At 35.3% G+C, this 17,453-nt stretch overlaps 2 protein-coding genes across 2 annotated transcripts in view; one reads left to right on the top strand and one right to left on the bottom strand.

Moving 5' to 3' along the window:
• LOC134650225 (isovaleryl-CoA dehydrogenase, mitochondrial) overlaps positions 1–17,453 on the bottom strand; it is a 178,625-nt gene that overhangs the window by 7,460 nt on the left and 153,712 nt on the right. The gene's annotated exons all lie outside the window — the stretch shown is intronic.
• The window catches only part of LOC134650321 (protein qui-1), a 147,072-nt gene that overhangs the window by 81,068 nt on the left and 48,551 nt on the right, over positions 1–17,453 (top strand). Inside the window, exons 6-10 of the mRNA XM_063505282.1 lie at positions 9,049–9,203; positions 14,038–14,206; positions 15,923–16,082; positions 16,429–17,173; positions 17,263–17,406. Coding sequence (XP_063361352.1) covers positions 9,049–9,203; positions 14,038–14,206; positions 15,923–16,082; positions 16,429–17,173; positions 17,263–17,406 — 1,373 coding nt within the window. The remainder of the gene's footprint in view (positions 1–9,048; positions 9,204–14,037; positions 14,207–15,922; positions 16,083–16,428; positions 17,174–17,262; positions 17,407–17,453) is intronic.

Genomic DNA, 17,453 nt, shown 5'->3' with positions numbered 1-17,453 from the left:
CGGTGACACTGAGAGTAACTCTGATAACAAACTCCTTCTAGTCCCTGGAGGGTAATAGAGTGAATATATCTCTAGTGATTTTAATCGTGAAACATTCGATAATATAAAATAATAATCGTAAAAATTTCATCAATATTTTAAAAGGCCATGAGGAGGCTTATTTGAACTTACGAGTAAAACATATCTCTTGTGCTTATTGCTAAGCGGAAAAACACGTGCCGGCACTATGAATAGTCGGAGACACCCGGGAAAATAGGTAGTAAATCGCATTTAGTCGTTTTCTCGCTATCGATTGGGTACCTGGAGGTCGATTCTAATTTAACAATGCGTTATGATTTTGAATTGGTTTTGGTATTGGCGCGTATATCACTCACGATTTTTACTTCAATTCGAATACACCAATTAGCAAGCGATCTTCAAGGTCGTATCAAAATAAGATCAAATCCGTAACTACATAATAAAATTGTTAAATCATAATCTGGCACCTGGCTAAGCGAAGACACGGTGCTAGTAACCGCGGCCCGTGCGAACCCCATATAAGGTCTAAATAACCCACAATGTTCATATAGGCAATTTATTAGGATAAGGATAAGGACCTCAGTAAAAGGGCCATCGAGTATTTGAAGAGTGCAAACATCAATCTCTAGAATAATAATTAATTTAAATCCAGTAACTTTAATGCCATACGGTAAATAAAACAATAGGATTAAATTAAACCCTATTTGAACCCTATTAGAGTTCAACTCGACTTGGGTGGATTTGTTTTTTGGACATATATTATATGGTTCACTCTTTATAATCATTTGATTTTTAACACTACCTCTTCGTTGACGGAAAACATCATGTGGAAACCTGCATACTTCCGCGAAGAAATTCAAAGGTGCATGTGAAGTACCCAACCCGCATTGGGCCAGCGTGTGGACTATAAGCCCAAACTCTCTCGCGCATGCCTAACAGTGAGACGTATATAGGCTGATTTATTATTTTATTAACTAAAGAATTAATAACTAGGTGCAACCTTGTAATACTTTATTTTAAACTAAGGGTCCTGAAGGGGATAAGACAAACAACCCGATAGTGGACAGGTACAATTTATTTGCCAGCCTGGTTAAGTTTACACTTTTGAGCTTAAACACTACTTAACGACTTATTGGTAGTAAACTAGATTTATATTTATCTAACCGGGTTTTAATTATTTTTTCTACTCCAGCACTTAAATGTGTCAATTAAATGACTGACAGTGATATCTAAAGCAATGTCATTTGAATGCTTTGTCTATAGGCTCATAAGATGACTGCTAGCAGTCATCTTATGAGTATAATACAACTGCTTTATTTTTTTTAAAGATACAAGTTCCGATCATCTTGATTGAAAGAGGTATGTTTTCATTTACAATAATAACTCTTTTTTTTTTTAAATAATAACTCTTTTTTTTTTTAAATAATAACTCAATTTTTTTTAAATAATAACTCTTTTTTTTTAATAATAACTCTTTTTTTTAATAATAACTCTTTTTTTTAATAATAACTCTTTTTTTTTAATAATAACTTTTTTTTTTTTTTTTTGCTGCAGCTGTCATAGAAAAAGTAATGTATGCAACAGCTCATAATTGGTTCTTAAAATTCTCGGGTATTTTTTTACAAAACTCGACTACGTCTCGTTTTGTAACTTCGACCCTTGAATTTTAAGAACCCTTATTATATCACTGTTGCATAAACTACTAGTTGGTGATACTTGGTCGATTGCGCTATTGGATAGTTAATACTAAAAGGTGAATAGTCCAAAATCGCAGTTTAGGAAAAAGTAGTGAAAGGCTTAGCTGCACTGTAGCGACAGTCGACGGCTCTCTCTCGACCAGATGGCCGGAGGTTCCAATAGCTCCGACTCTGGCGGGGCCAGCTGCACAGGTCGACTCGCACAGAATCTGGCCTACCAAAGGCCGCGCCCCTAGTAGACACCTCCTGTCGGAGGAAAATCGTCTTGCCGGGGTTTATGAGTGATCGAATATCAACTCCGAAGTGCCCAGGACGCTCCTGGTTCGCCCTTTCGGGAAACGGTTAACCTCAAGGCACACCTGAGGGCAGGCAAAGATGAGAACGTTGTCCCAATTATTTAATATAAAGCCGACCCCGGTTAGGTCGGGTCGGGAAAGAAAAAATCCAAGTCCCCAAAATGGCGGAATCACTCCCTCGGGGCCTCCTCTTCGATGTTGCCAGGGTTACAATCCCAAGGCATTTAACAAAACTGACGTGAAATTCTAAATACGGAAATTAGACCAGAGCGTGGTAAACGCTGCTGGACAAGCACGGTATGATATTTTTTAAGAAAGGGAAAGGAAGACTCGACAATCTATACATTCCTACCCGTTCATCGAGAATGATAATAATTATTTTGGTAAGAACTAGTTGTCGACCGAACTGGTGTCGAAGGGATTCAGACCTATCTCCCTGGCAACACGGAATCGCTGCCAACTTGACAGTTCATCGACACTATTCGAGACACAGATTTAATCGCCCGTCCGGCTTCATAGAAGTATTTTGTTATCTAAATATTTTTCCATTACAACCTGCGTTCCCAACATCTTAAACAAGTTCCAACGACCTGGCAATAAAATACCTTGTTTCTCTACTCTGAAGGATATATCCCTTGAGTGCTTAAGGAAAACCTTTACACTTCTCTATCTAGGCTATGACAATTTATGGCTGTTTCCTTGAAACGGGATCCGGACACTCAGTAGGATCGTAAAATAAATAATTTAGCGGATGGAAAGAGGCTACCTCGCACATAAATATTGCTACATCTAAAAGGACCAGCAGGTTATCATTTACGAGATCGGCCTCTAAGGGAATTGATGGAATGAGTAGGTAAATCGATTCAATCTATTTACATTATTGTAAACGATATTTGGGATCGTTTTTTGGCAGATTTGTAAAGACTCAGAAGGGCAAGTGTTTCACGATATTCTACAGACAGTCAGTCAGCCAGTTTTTTTTTTATTATTGTAATCTACAATTGCTTGTCACGAAGGAAATTAATTTTAAATTGCTGCGTACGCTAAATTACATAATTTTATTAAATTGTTTGCGCTACCACAAACTTTTTAACTGATTAAAAATATTAATTAGATGGAAAATAAAGGAAACTTAATTACGTTAATTAATTAATCCGAAGTTTTATTCAATAAGGGCCCATTTAGACGATGCGAGAACTCACATGCGAGTTTCATTACATTGCGGGTTTTGATGATCGGTCGGTCGAATTGGACGTAACCTGTTGGTTGCGGACTGTTGTCCGCAATGAAACTAAAATCGCATACGAGTTCGCTCGCCGTCTAAATCAGCCCTTAAACGGCACGGCAGTGGCAGTCTACTATTAATGGATCACAATATCGTTACTTCTTAGTCTCCTTATACTCGTATTTACATACTCGTATAACTTGATAGATTAGTTACTTAGAATTGTATCTACTTTGTTTATTCCTTTTTGCATAATATATTATCAACTTAAATATTTTGTGTTAATTTTAAAAATATAGAAAAGAAAAAGAAAAGAAAAGAAAATTGGGAGACCGAGCTTTGCTCGGAAAACATTATAAAGACTCAAAAAGATGCGTTTTCCCAGAGATCAGACTTAGCTAGATCGATTTTTCGCCCTCGAAAACCCCCATATAGTAAATTTCATCGAAATAGAACCGTTTCCGAGATCCCCGAAATATAAATATAAATAAATGAATAAATAAACAAGAATTGCTCGTCTAATGGTATTAGATTATCTATATATATAAATGCAAGTGTCCTGACTGACTGACTGACTGACTGACTGACTGACTGATTCATCAACGCAGAGCCGAAACTACAAAAGATAGAAAGTTGAAATTTGCACACTAGGTTGCATTTATAAAGTGTACAAGAGATAAGAAGCGATTTTGAAAAATTCAACCCCTAAGGGGGTTAAAAAGGGGATGAAAGGTTGTATGGGGAACAAGTTTTATTTTAAGCTAAGAATTTGAAACTTTGTACAAATGTATTATATTAAAAAACAAGAAAACTAATTTCAGCGTTTTTGAAAATTCATCCCCCAAGGTGGTGAAAAAGGGGTTAAAAGTTTGTATGGTGATCAAATATTTTTGTGAGTGTGGGACTTGAAACTTTGCATATGGGGATATTATTATAAGACAGGAAAAGTAATTTCAGCGTTTTTGAAAATTCATCCCCTAACAGGGTTAAAAAGGGGTTGAAAGTTTGAATCCATTACAAATGCTTTGAAACTTCTTAGAAAGGCATAATAGCCGATTACAAAAAAAAATTAATTGCAACGTTTTTGGAAACTCAACCCCTAAGGGGGTTAAAAAGGGGATGAAAGTTCGTCTTGGGGTGCAAATTTTATTTTGATCTAGAAACTTGAAACTTTGCAAAAAGGTATTAAATTAAAATACAAGAAAACAAATTTCATCGTTTTTGAAAATTCATCCCCCAAGGTGGTGAAAAAGGGGTTGAAAATTTGTATGGATATCAAATATTTTTTCGAGCGCGGGACTTGAATCTTTGCATTTGGGGATATTATTAGAAGACAGGAAAAGCAATTTCAGCGTTTTGTAAAATTCATCCCCTAACAGGGTTAAAAAGGGGTTGAAAGTTTGTACGGGTTTCAAATTTTATTTTAAGCTAGGAACTTGAAACTTCGTAAAAAGGTATTAAATTAAAATACAAGAAAACTAATTTCAGCGTTTTTGAAAATTCATCCTGTAAGGTGGTGAAAAAGGGGTTGAAATTTTGTATTGATACCAAACAGTTTTTCGAGCACGGGACTTGAATCTTTGGATTTGGGGATATTATTAGAAGACAGGAAAAGTAATTTCAGCGTTTTGTAAAATTCATCCCCTAATAGGGTTTAAAAGGGGTTGAAGTTCGTATAGCGTTCAAATTTTATTTTAAGCTAGGAACTTGAAACTTTGTTAAAAGTTATTAAATTAAAACTGCAAAAAATTTGTATTGATATCAAACATTTTTTCGAGCGCGGGACTTGAATCTTTGGATTTGGGGATATTATTAGAAGACAGGAAATAGTTATTTTCGATACAAGTGCGAAAAAGAGGAAATTCGAAACGAGTGGCGATAAATTAAAACACGACCGAAGGGAGTGTTTTAAATTGACACGAGTTGCGAATTACCTATTCGCACGTGTATCGAACAACGTTTTACAGTACATATGGCACTTTAAAGTTTCGACATACGCACGAAAAGTGCTATTTTACGCACTAGTGCGGAAAAGTAGCCCCATATGTACTGTAAAGTAATTTTAGCGTTTTGTAAAATTCATCCCCTAACAGGGTTAAAAAGGGGTTGAAAGTTTGTACGGGTTTCAAATTTTATTTTAAGCTAGGAACTTGAAACTTCGTAAAAAGGTATTAAATTAAAACTGCAAAAAATTTATTTCAGCGTTTTTGAAAATTCATATTTCAAGGTGGTGAAAAAGGGGTTGAAAGTTTGTATGGAGATCAGATATTTTTGTGAGTGCGGGGCTTGAATTTTTGTACAGAGGCATTTATTAGAATACAAGAAAAGTAATTTCAACGTTTTTAAAAGTACATCCCTTAAAAGGGTTAAAAAGGGGTTGAAAGTTTTTATGGGGTTCAAATTTTATTTTAAGCTAGGAACTCGAGACTTCTTAAAAGGGTATTTTATTAAAAGAGAAGAAAACTTATTTCAGCGTTTTTGAAAATTCATCTCTCAAAGTGGTGAAAAAGGGTAAAAAGTTTGTATGGAGATCAAACATTTTTGTGAGTCTTTGTAAAATGGCATTTTATTAAAATACGCGAAAAGTAAATTCAGCGTTTTTAAAATTCATCTCTTAAAGGGTCGAAAGGGGGTTGAAAGTTTGTAAAGTTGCAAACAAACTTGAAACTTCGTAAAAAGGTATTTCATCAAAAGAGAAGAAAACAAATTTCAGAGTTTTTGATAATTCATCCCCATGGTGGTGAAAAAGGGGTTGAAGATTTGTATAGAGGTCAAACATTCATTTGAGTGCGGGACTTTAATCGTTGTAAACTTTGTATATGGGCATATTATTAAAATACAAGAAAAGTAATTTTAGCGTTTGTAAAAATTCATCCCCTAAAATGGTTAAAAAGGGGTTGAAAGTTTGTATAGGGTTCAAATTTTATTTAAAGCTAGGAACTTCAAACTTCGTAAATAGGTAGTTAAGTAGTAGGTTTTATTAAATAGAGGACATGAAAATCTTCTGGTTGAGAGGGATTATATCGAGAACAATTTTATTCAGTTAGGGGCTTGAAGCTTCGTAGGTTGTGAAAGACAAGTATCATAGTCATAGTCATAGTCATATATTTATTCAATAAAACAATACAGGTATTGTGTTTGAAATACATACATGCCTTAAAACTAAAATTATTAAAAACTTAATAATATGTAGGTAATATCTAATATTAGGTAGGCTATAATTTTCCTAAATCTTAAAGATTATCAAACATTTCATCTACGGTGTAAAAGCAACCTCTCAATAAAAATCTTTTCAATTCCCTATGAAACAGCGAGTGATCTGTAATGATTTTCAGTTCAGTAGGCAATCTGTTATAAAGGGTTATGGCTTGATGACTAGCGGAATGCGCCGCAACCTCGAGTCTAGGACAAAACTTAACTTTCATATTTTTGGTGCGCGTCAGTAAGCGTTCATATTGCTCTTCACAAGACTCGTTCTTAAGAAGCTTTGTGAGCAGCACCAAGACATACAAACTGGGTACCGTGAGAATTCCTAAGTCTTTGAAAAAATGCCTACATGAAACCCATGGAGGTATGCGAACCATTGTACGAACTGCTCTCTTTTGTATTATAAGAGCCCTGTTAATATTATACTGGTAGCTGTTTCCCCAGAGTTTAATGCTATATCTTAGCTTAGATTCTATCAAAGCGTAATAGACTGTCTTGAGCTGATCTATTCCCATGACCTCCCTAAGACACCGTAAGGCATAACATGCTGATGCAATAGAGCTCTCGACAACCTCCAGCTCAGGTTTCCAATTTAGATGGGAGTCAATGCGTACACCGAGACATTTTATCTGGTCTACTACATCTATGACAGCTCCATTCATTGATACTTCAAGTTTGTCTGTCTTTTTCGAGTTATATTTAAATAATATTAATTTAGTCTTATCAGGGTTTACACGTAAATTATTTTTGGAAAACCAGTCACTAAAGGTTAAGATAGCATCATTCGTAATTTTATTTAGCTCATCAATACTATCAGCACAAACAGTTGCATTTGTATCGTCTGCATAAACCGTCAACTTACAATTTTTAACTGTACTATTAATATGGTTTATGAGGTCGTTAGTAAACACGAGAAATAGTAAAGGACCGAGAATGGACCCCTGAGGGACACCTCGTTTAACATCCACTACGTTAGAAGTAATACATTTTTCGTGATAGTTCTGAACGTTCTTTATTTCTACATATTGTTTCCTATTCTCAAGATAATTTAACAGGAGCCGGTATGCATTGCCTCTGATTCCATAGAAATCGAGCTTTTTCATAAGAATCGCATGATCGACTAAATCAAAAGCGGAACTTAGGTCAATAAAAAGACTCGCCACTCTTTTTCCTTTGTTAAGCTCTTTCACAATATCATTTACAAGAGAGTCAATGGCGTCAGTGGTCCCTATGTTTTTTTGGAATCCAAATTGCTGAGGGCTGATGATATCATACACTATGAAATGGTCTAAAAGGCGTGATTTGATCAGTTTCTCAAAAATTTTAGATAGGACTGGAAGTAGCGATATCGGCCGATAATTTTTAAGGTCAGTTTGTGATCCTTTTTTATAAATGGGTAGGATCTTAGCCACTTTTAACTGATCAGGAAATACTGCAAAATCGAAGCATTTATTAAAGAGAAAAGCCAATGGTTCCGCCAGCAAGTCTATACAATCATGCGTTGTAATATTAATAATTAACAAATGATTAACCGTCTTACTGCGATCTTTTGCTGCATAATGTTCTAAGCTAATGTAGAATATATAACCACCAATATACAAATCCACGCGTACGAAGTCGCGGGCAACAGCTAGTATACTATAGTTCGTTTTTTTAGCATTAGAAAGAACTCCACAGAAGCAAGCGTGCAGTTTTTATCAGGCTCTTTAATTGTTAATAATTATTGAATTATCTAATTGACCGAAGCGTAGCGAAGGTCTACGTTTTGACTCGGGCATTTTGTTTTTGTATGTCCGGATGTTCTCCTCTACAGGTCGCAATTCTTACCCGATTTTCGTGAAATTTTGTGACCGAATTCTATGACTAAATAAAAATTTTTTGTCGATCCGGTTTTTGGAAATTTTTCAAAATGGCGGAGTCGTGATAGCTCCCGCCTAAACAAATAGTCGTATCGGTATCATAAGAGTTTTTTCTTTTTGAGATATGTTTATAGATTAAATGGCCAAAAATTCAGAAAATTTGTATCGCTGGTTTTGGCGGTATTTAGATATTTAGTTTTTACTTGAGAATGAGTAGCTAAATTTCATCAGATTTAGTAAGAACTATAACGGCGTATTTTGCAAACGTTCGCTTTTTTTGTTTGCATCGGCAGGTCCCTGGTTCCATCCCCAGTAATTGTATACTGCTACATACATAACTTTTTGTATTTTTTTTATACTTAAATTTCGTATAGTTGTTTTTTATTTTATTTTTTATTTTGAAAAAATGAAAAATTTCGTATTTTTTATTTATCAAGCGCGGGTTAAGCGTATTCGTTTAATTTTTGTTTGTAGCTTTAGGTAGTTTTTAATTTTTTGTTTATATTACATGTACTATACCTACATTTTAATAAATATTTTTGCCATACATTTATTCAGTTTTAAGCTCTGCTCGCGAGGTCTACAGCTCACAGAGCCACTAGTGTAGTATGGTCAATACATATAATTTACTTCAAATTTTTACCGCTAAAAGTGCCGGATTTGGAACCACAAGTTTGCTTCTGCGATGTTCTTTCTAATGCTAAGAAAAACGAACTATAAGCATGCATTTATTTTTTGTCGGTCAGGTTCAGCAACTTGGTGGACAGAGAAGAGCAGCGCGGTCGGCTGGCCGAGGTGCAGAAAGCGTTCAACTCGTTAGTGTTAGAAGCGCACGCTGGAGGCGCTGACGTCACTCACCTTCTGCGCAGTCCTGTCGAGATCCAATGCGAATTAGCTTTAGGTAAGTACGACCTTAGATATAAATAGACCTTAGAACATTTAGTTGCTGAAGCCACGACTGCCGAAAACCAGGGATAGATAACGCCGCATATTACGTTGTAACGCTACAATTAGTGGATATTATACTATTATTCATGTTTTAATAATGATATTATCGATACACTCGTACTAATTACGCGGATACTTGCAGATACTAATTGCAACTAGGTACATGTCATCGTAATTAGTACGAGTGTGAACTAGGGTACCTATATATATTATAGTATGTTGATTTCGAGTCACGAGAGCTTTTACTTAAAGAATACCTTTTACTTAAAGGTACCTACGCGTTTATAAGTATAGGTCGTTAAATTTGCAGTATAGGAGAGAGAGGATACATTTGTGAAAAAAAAAATTGTTCAGCATAAATCGAGAATCGCAAAAAATGGCACAGCGTTAACCTGAGTTTATTAATGCGCTGAGAAACAAAGTTTTCTTTTGAACTACCTACTTGATATTCGCTGTGCTAAAGTATGCTCAGAAATTATGATCTATTAATTCAACAATAATACGTGTAGGTAATATCCTTCAGTTTTATAGCGTAATAGTAAAACTTTAGTGAAACTGGAAATTCCGCCTTTTATTATGTTCTAGCGTAGAAAAATGTAACGACCTATAAATTCCTCGCTTGTTAGCATAAGGTAGTTACCATAACTTTGACCTATTAAAAGTTTTCTAACGCGCTTCCTTCGCCTCATCACGTGATTCTCTTTCAATATCCAAGTGTACCTTTTGTCATACAATTTCCTCGCGGAAACTTTGTAATTATCCTTTTTTGATGAGTTGCAAATTGTTCAAGAGATATTAAAAGGTTGACGTTTCCAGAGAAAAAATACGACGATGGATTTCTAATTGTATTTTTATGGCAGTAACGCCTTACTGACTTTGGACACTTACCTTACGAAATCTGTAAATATTTTCATAAAATAACATTATTTAGGTAGGTACTTTTTGGCCACCATTTTGGTTGATTAATAATGTTACACGATTAGGTATACGCATTGTGAAAGTGTCACTTGTTTGCTACTTGAGCACTGAGGCAGTTGAACGACGTCCACGTGGGGAAAGCCGCGGGCTGAGGCTAGTCAACATTAAATCAATGACAGTAATAATAAATATTATAATTGACAGTAATGAAGTTTCGAATTCTTATAAGATAATGCTTTTTGATTTTCTTTTAAATATAATATTTTTAGCTTGGGTGCGGTGACAGCTGCTATTTCCATACAATTTATAACCCTAAAACGAAAAATATGTATGGAAGAACCGTTGAATGTGCACTGTCTACTCGTATGTATCTAGTTTCAATACCGACCCATGAAAGGATTAATAGTGGCTGGTACAAAATGAGGTTAAAATGGAGCTACATTATGGCAATATTATGTGATAAATGAGGAAGCTCTACCGCCGTCGTACTTATTTTTAATGAAGGAAGAAAATAGGTAATGTCCGTTGGGTCAGGGCTAATAAAAAGCATATTAAGAAGGATAGTAACACGTGGGTTAAATTCATTGTGCAAGCTAAATATACTTTTAGAATATAGCTATAAGTATATTCTTATATTACCTAAAAAATATTTGAGATGCGTAAGTCATAATCCAAATATGTATATTTTTACATTCCTTAAATTTGTACTTATACAGAAAATTGTTACCTATCTTTAAAAATACTTACAATCTTTTTGAGCACATTAAGTAACATTGTCGGATCGTGCCTCCCCATAGCTGTGCCGTTAAAAGTGCATAAAATTTCGATGTAATATCACTAAACATTTTGTGGGATCATTCATCGCACAAGAACCCCAAGTACCCTTCATTTGTAGTAAAAATTTAAATCGTTCTTTCATTATTGTTTTGATTGGAATATCAGAAATTACGGATATAAAGGAAAATGTATGCACATTATTTAAAACCACGTAAGTTGTGAGTTATTCATAGTTCCTAATTTCCTAAGGTAGTTCTACTCCTAGTAGTATTATTTCCTAAGTTAGAAGCATCTAATTAAGTCAGCGACGGGAGAAAGAGATTGTCTTGTATATTTTATCACTTTCCCTTTACAAATTGTTTCACCTAGGTATGTACATTACGGATAAACTATGTAGTGTAGCACGTAGCTGTGGATGAATTAATTAATGAATGCCTTGTTACCAAGTCATAATTTAAGAAAACAAATCATAATTTAGTATCCATTTACTCGTACTAGTCGAAAATGTTCGTTTACGGTCATGGGATTGTAAATATTTAATCGTTGTCATTGGTATAAAGAAGTCTGTGTTGTACGGAATTGAGTAATGTTTTCAAAATGACGGGCGTTTTTCCGAGCCCTGCTTGTTTGTTACTAAAAGTTTATTTTAAGGCCTCCGAAAGATTAAAATTCAAGCATATTACAATATAGGGGAAACTGGGGAGGGTTGATCACCCCTTTTGTTTTTAGCATACATTTTCTTAACTATTTGTAGTATTGAAAAACTTTATAGACCATACGATTCAGAATTTATCTCTTCATTAATAGTTTGAATTAGAACAGATTTGTGCAATAAATTAGACCATTATTTAATGAAAACCCATACTGTTGACTTTTACCATGTGTCCCCTATGTAAGGGAGACTTGTTTACCCCTGGTCGGGAGCCTTGATCCTAGGGGGATCAAGTGACCCTGGTTCTTGGGACACATGGTAAACAGATTTTTACCATGTCTCCCCATACCAGATTCTCGTTGATTATATAACTTGGATCGCTATTAGCAATGCATCTATAATTTGTAAAATACACAGCAAACATATATATATTGCATCTTCCATGCTTTGAAGTTGTATTTCCGGTAATCAGATGTCTAAGCCGAAGGGATCAAGTCTTCCAGATTTGGGGACACTTGGTAAAAAGATTTTAAGCGGCAATGTCATATTTCGAGGGTAGTATCTACATTAATTTATTCACTTTATCTACAGAAAATTAATATATGAAGATATCAAACACATATTAATCCATAATCTTATACTTTTAAAAAACAATGTAATCGTATTATCCATAAAACAACATAAAATAGGGAATCAATTTATGAACCAAAAAAAAGTTAAAAAAAAAACAAAAATCTAAGTTATTAACATAAAATTTCTTGTAACAAGCTACATTTTTTAAAGTTATTATGAAGGTACCCATCTCTGGTCGTTATTGTTTACTATAATGAATAAGTTTAGAAATTTACTGCTCACGTTTCGAGGACGGTGTTTGAGCTGTATAATCCTAAAATCCTTTCTATGGACCGTCGGTTCTATAGTACATAAGGTCAGAAAGCCATTGAAATAGCATTTCATCCATAAAAACAAATATCGCCGGTTGAAAACCAAATAAGTTATAAGTGTTGTTTGTCGACCGAGTAACATCCCCTGTGTGTAAAACGTTTAACTTGATAAACAAGACCAAGTGCGGGTAGTTCGTAAAATGTTGATGTCAACTTTAGTTAGTCTTTTCAAAAGCCACGGGGATAATTCCGTTTTCGGAGTCGGTTGTATAATTAAAAACTGAATTATACGCCATTAAATCCCGTTTTAGTAAACAATAATGAGTCAAAAACCTTGAAAGTTTAAATCAGTGTTTCTCTGGTCGTACTTTTGCGGCATGATTTACTAAAGAAAAGAAAATATTTATGATAGCACTATGAATCATTTTGTAAGTAAATTTATTACAATGTATACTTGATCGCTTTGGGGGTGACATGATCCCGGAATCATATCTCCCCTGAATAAAAAGACAAAGTATCCCCATACATAGTAAGATTATAAAACGTGCCGTACTCGAAACGTGTGTTCGCGTATATCAATGTAATCCAAAATAATCATCACTTCAATAAACAACAAATAAAATAAGCACACTCACTAACATCATTTCCATCTCATATTATAAAATAAATCCAGTTAAAGCTTACCGAAAATTTAATATAGTACGCAGAAAATCTTTCACCGTCCGCCATTTTTGAACCACTGACTTTTCCGATACAGTGCCATGACAGAACGTGAAGTTAGGAACGAATGAATGAGTGTTACCAGTGCAAAAAAATGTATCTCGTTTGGTTTGATTAAAAATGAAGTTTACCAAGTGTCCCCTAGGGATCGACCCTCCCCACCCTCACCTACACGTCGAAGCTTCATGTTTACGTATACACCATGTGCAGTCGCTTGCATTGCCAACTTCTGTGCTTGTGGTGAGAAGTTTGACGTTTAAGCGAAGTGTCGGGTGCTGGAAATCCGAGTTTTAGAGCTATGTGCGGCGCTAGTGTATTGGAATAGGTTGCCAAATAGGCATAGGCACATATTATTTTCTTTAGCGAAAAGTGTGTGATATAAAGTATTGTATGACACAGAATCATTTAAGTTTAATGTATATTTATTTATGGTATTTTCCTCCTCCTAGTAATGGTTTTCGTTGCAAATACAACGGATTTTATGGTTAGAAGTTGTAATACTAAAGTCTATTTTTTTATTCGGTAGACTAAAATGACATTTCATAGTATGAAATGACACATGATGTTCATACTATGAAATGTAATTTTAGTCTACCGAATAAAAAAATAGACTTTAGTAAATGTGCTAGTATCGTATGAGACATTTCAAACTTAAAACTGTGCAAGGAATACCTACTTATATGTATAGCTGGTATTGTTTTTAACAGTAAAATGAATATTTATTTTTCTATTTATAAGAAATACCTTTTGTAAATATGTAACTATTTCTAATGCTCTTGTCTTTACATGTTTCGGTAAGTACTTCTAGATTATTCAATCCATTATATTTTTCACAGACCTTCTATCAACCGGTAACCATCCTAAGGGCGTAATAGCAGTCTTCAGAGACTGCCCGGCGCTGGAGGCGGATGACTCGAAGATCGCAGTTCTAGCGCATTCTAGGTTAAAAGCACTAAAAAGAAAATTAGAAGATACTTTACCTGAGAATCATATCATTAGGCTTGAGTAAGTGAATTTTTAATATGTAACTCGTACTTATAATAGTCGAACCGCGATAGTATACTACCACTACTTTTCCAATAATCCTGGTACCTAGATATACTTGCTTGGTATCTGTTACATTATAGGTACTAAATGGTATTTTATTAGTCGCTGTTAGACCGCGAAAACAGAATTGGTGTCTGACTATAAGACTACAAATCAGAATCTTATTATTAAATCAAAGAGCCGATACTACTACTACTTTAGTTCTGGATAATGTAGCTAAAGTGTCATTCAATAGAACTTGCTAACTATGTAAACAAAAGTTACTAGTAATTTGACATTCAGTGTCAATTTTAGTATGGCGGTTTGTTTACATAGTTAGCAAGTCCTATTGAATGACACTTTACATTCGTAAGTCTAAGCAACTCACTTGTACTACGAGGTCACTTGCTGGAGCTAGGGCGGTTGTACTACGAGGTCACTTGCTGGAGCTAGGGCGGTTGGAGGAGGGCCATTTTTACGTGTCCGGGGTAAAAATTTATTGAATTTACTGTTCAATAAATCTGAATTAATTCAGGCATGATCTCCAGCATATATTCTGTCTGGGACACTATCAAACTAATTATTTATTATTTATATAATACATGAAAAAAATATCCAAATGCGAAAAATGATGGTCGGTGGGCGTGTCCCGCACCCAGATTTTTTGAAACAAAAAATTATTACTCAAGGTGGGGCATTATATCGGAGTTATTATCGGTATTCACGCATAAGGTATTAGTTAACTGATCATATTCTTTATACCAAAATAATGTGTTAGCTCAACACATTGAATAAAACTAAATTTGTGTAAAAGTGCCCTTGTGGCCTATTTGCTGAATAAATGTTGATGTTTGATGTTTGAATAGGTGATTAGATCTTTAAGAATTAGTCAACAGATTCAAATAGTTTTAAATTGAGGGAATACACGCTTTAAAACTCTGTCATTCAAAAATGCTACATATTTTTAAGTCTAGCAAAATACTTGTTTTCCGTATTGTTTACATTGTTTTATAAGTGCATTAAATATTTTTGAGCATTGAACACCACTCAAAAGTATCTTGTTTATCGGGTGTAGGTAACATAAGTTTCTTTTTGATGAGTGTGCCGTTGGATTGTGTGAAACAAACATTTTCTTCTTTATGGCACTTAAGTATGTGCGAATTTGTGGTCGACATGTCTGCAACTCGTTTCGGGACCATACTTCGCCCTATTGTATGAGGATAATCAATTAGTGTGGGATATCTTCTAGAGATGTTGTTTCATAAGCCGCAACTTGGTTATTTTAAAATCTTGAGTAAACAAAGGTACTATATATATTAAATTTATGTAAGCTATGCGATATAATTAGCCTCGCCTCGCTACATCACTTATCATCAAATAATAATGAAAAATATGAATAGATTATAATATAATTTAGATATAAAATTGAAGTATGATTTCTGTGTAAGCATTTTTGAATTCGGTGAGGCAAATTGATTTCAGTGCCTGCACATGATTTCGGTGTTTTTTTAAATCTCAAATATCATAAAAACTATAAGGTTTTAATGGAGGCCTCCGCTACCAATATTTTTTATACTAAGGCTAGATTTTAGAAAATGAAGTTGTGTATCAAATAAGTAAAAAATAAAATTCGGCACCGAAGTCAGGCACCGAACGTCATCTCTGAGAATCGTCCATAGATGTTGTATATTCCAGGTCGTCATCAGCAGAGTCGTCTCGGACGGACGCTGCATCCGACAACGAGGAGAGACTGGCGCCGCTGCGGGAGGCGGTGCAGGCGTGCGTGAGCGCGCTGCTCGACGACAGCCTCAGCACTGAGCCCGACCAGGGCAAGGGAAGGAAAAAGACTGTCCAGGTAAAATACCCTCTAATAACACCGTTATTTCCCTGTCCAAGTAACTTAACACACTCTTTTTTAGCTGGCAATCAAAACGGCTTAGTATCAGTTATAGAAGTTAAAGGAAACTAATCCCGTGAAATATATTATTAATTACAGTCTTTACCGCATTGGCGAATTAATTTGGTTAAATTCTTCAACCTAACTCGGTTTAATTCCTATTGAACAAAAAAATTATTACCGCCAAACGTAAACTAATTGATAAAGTTCGAGTAAAATTCAATCAAGTCAATTTGAAGTTCTTTGAAAGGCCGTCGATTTAATTTATCAATAACTTCACTTCGTCCCGTCCCTCTTGTTTCAGGAAGTTTTCTTGGAACACATCACTCATCTTAGAATATGTATAGAACATAGGCGTCAGTATAAGGTAAATGTTAAGCAAATCGAGGATGCAGCGAAGAGTATACTAAGCAACGCAACAGAAAACTACGAAAACCGGACGCGACATCCTCCAGTGTTAATATATGGGCCGGATGCATCTGGGAAAAGTACTTTATTGACACATTTGTACTATAAATGTGAGGAAGTTTTTCCCAAGCCTGTTCTAAGAATAATAAGGTTCTCGGCTTCCACTCCGAGATCGGCCTACAATTTGGAACTTTTGAGAGTTATGTGCCAACAGATATCTATTATCTTGAACATTCCGGAAGGCTACTTGCCAAAAGACGCCAGTTTTGATCCTTTGTATATTAATAATTGGTTTCAAAGTTTATTGAGAAGATGCGAGGACATGGAGAATGAGATTTTGCTTATATTTATTGACAACGTGCATAGGGTAAATCCGCTGGAGTGTGACATAGTGACAGGGTTGTCATGGCTACCGATGTCTTTACCTCGGAACGTGTTTCTGGTGTGCACGAGTGCAGTCCCGCTCGAGCAGCTGCAACTGACACCTGCGCAGAAGGAGAAGTTCAAGGTGCAGCAAAGCTACCATCTCCTCGATGCCATCGCCGAGACACCAGAGAACAACAGCTACGGAGACTACATCGACAGTGCCTTTGATAAATTAGAAGCCGTCTTCGGATCTAAAGCCTTTAGTAAATTAGCAGGTACATAAACTAATCTACATACCACTGTACTTACGCATACTCGTGTTCCTAATTTGTTAAGATGCAATTAATTCTGGTCGTGATTTTAGGTTATATAACTTGTTCGGAGTTCGGTCTCACGGAACTCGAGTTGCTGGAACTTCTCATGCCAACGAGTAACAGCGACGCGGTTATTACTCTGAAGGATGCCAACTTTAACTTTTCTACTTTGTGTGTCGCCAAATATATGATGAGTAAGTGACAATCTGACGTTAACTTTCCTAAGAATCTTGGAAATACT

Source organism: Cydia amplana, chromosome 8 (genome assembly GCF_948474715.1).
Source record: "Cydia amplana chromosome 8, ilCydAmpl1.1, whole genome shotgun sequence".
Classification (NCBI taxonomy): Eukaryota; Metazoa; Arthropoda; class Insecta; order Lepidoptera; family Tortricidae; genus Cydia; species Cydia amplana.
Note: the sequence above shows the minus strand (reverse complement) of the source record. Positions and strands in the feature narration are given on the sequence as shown.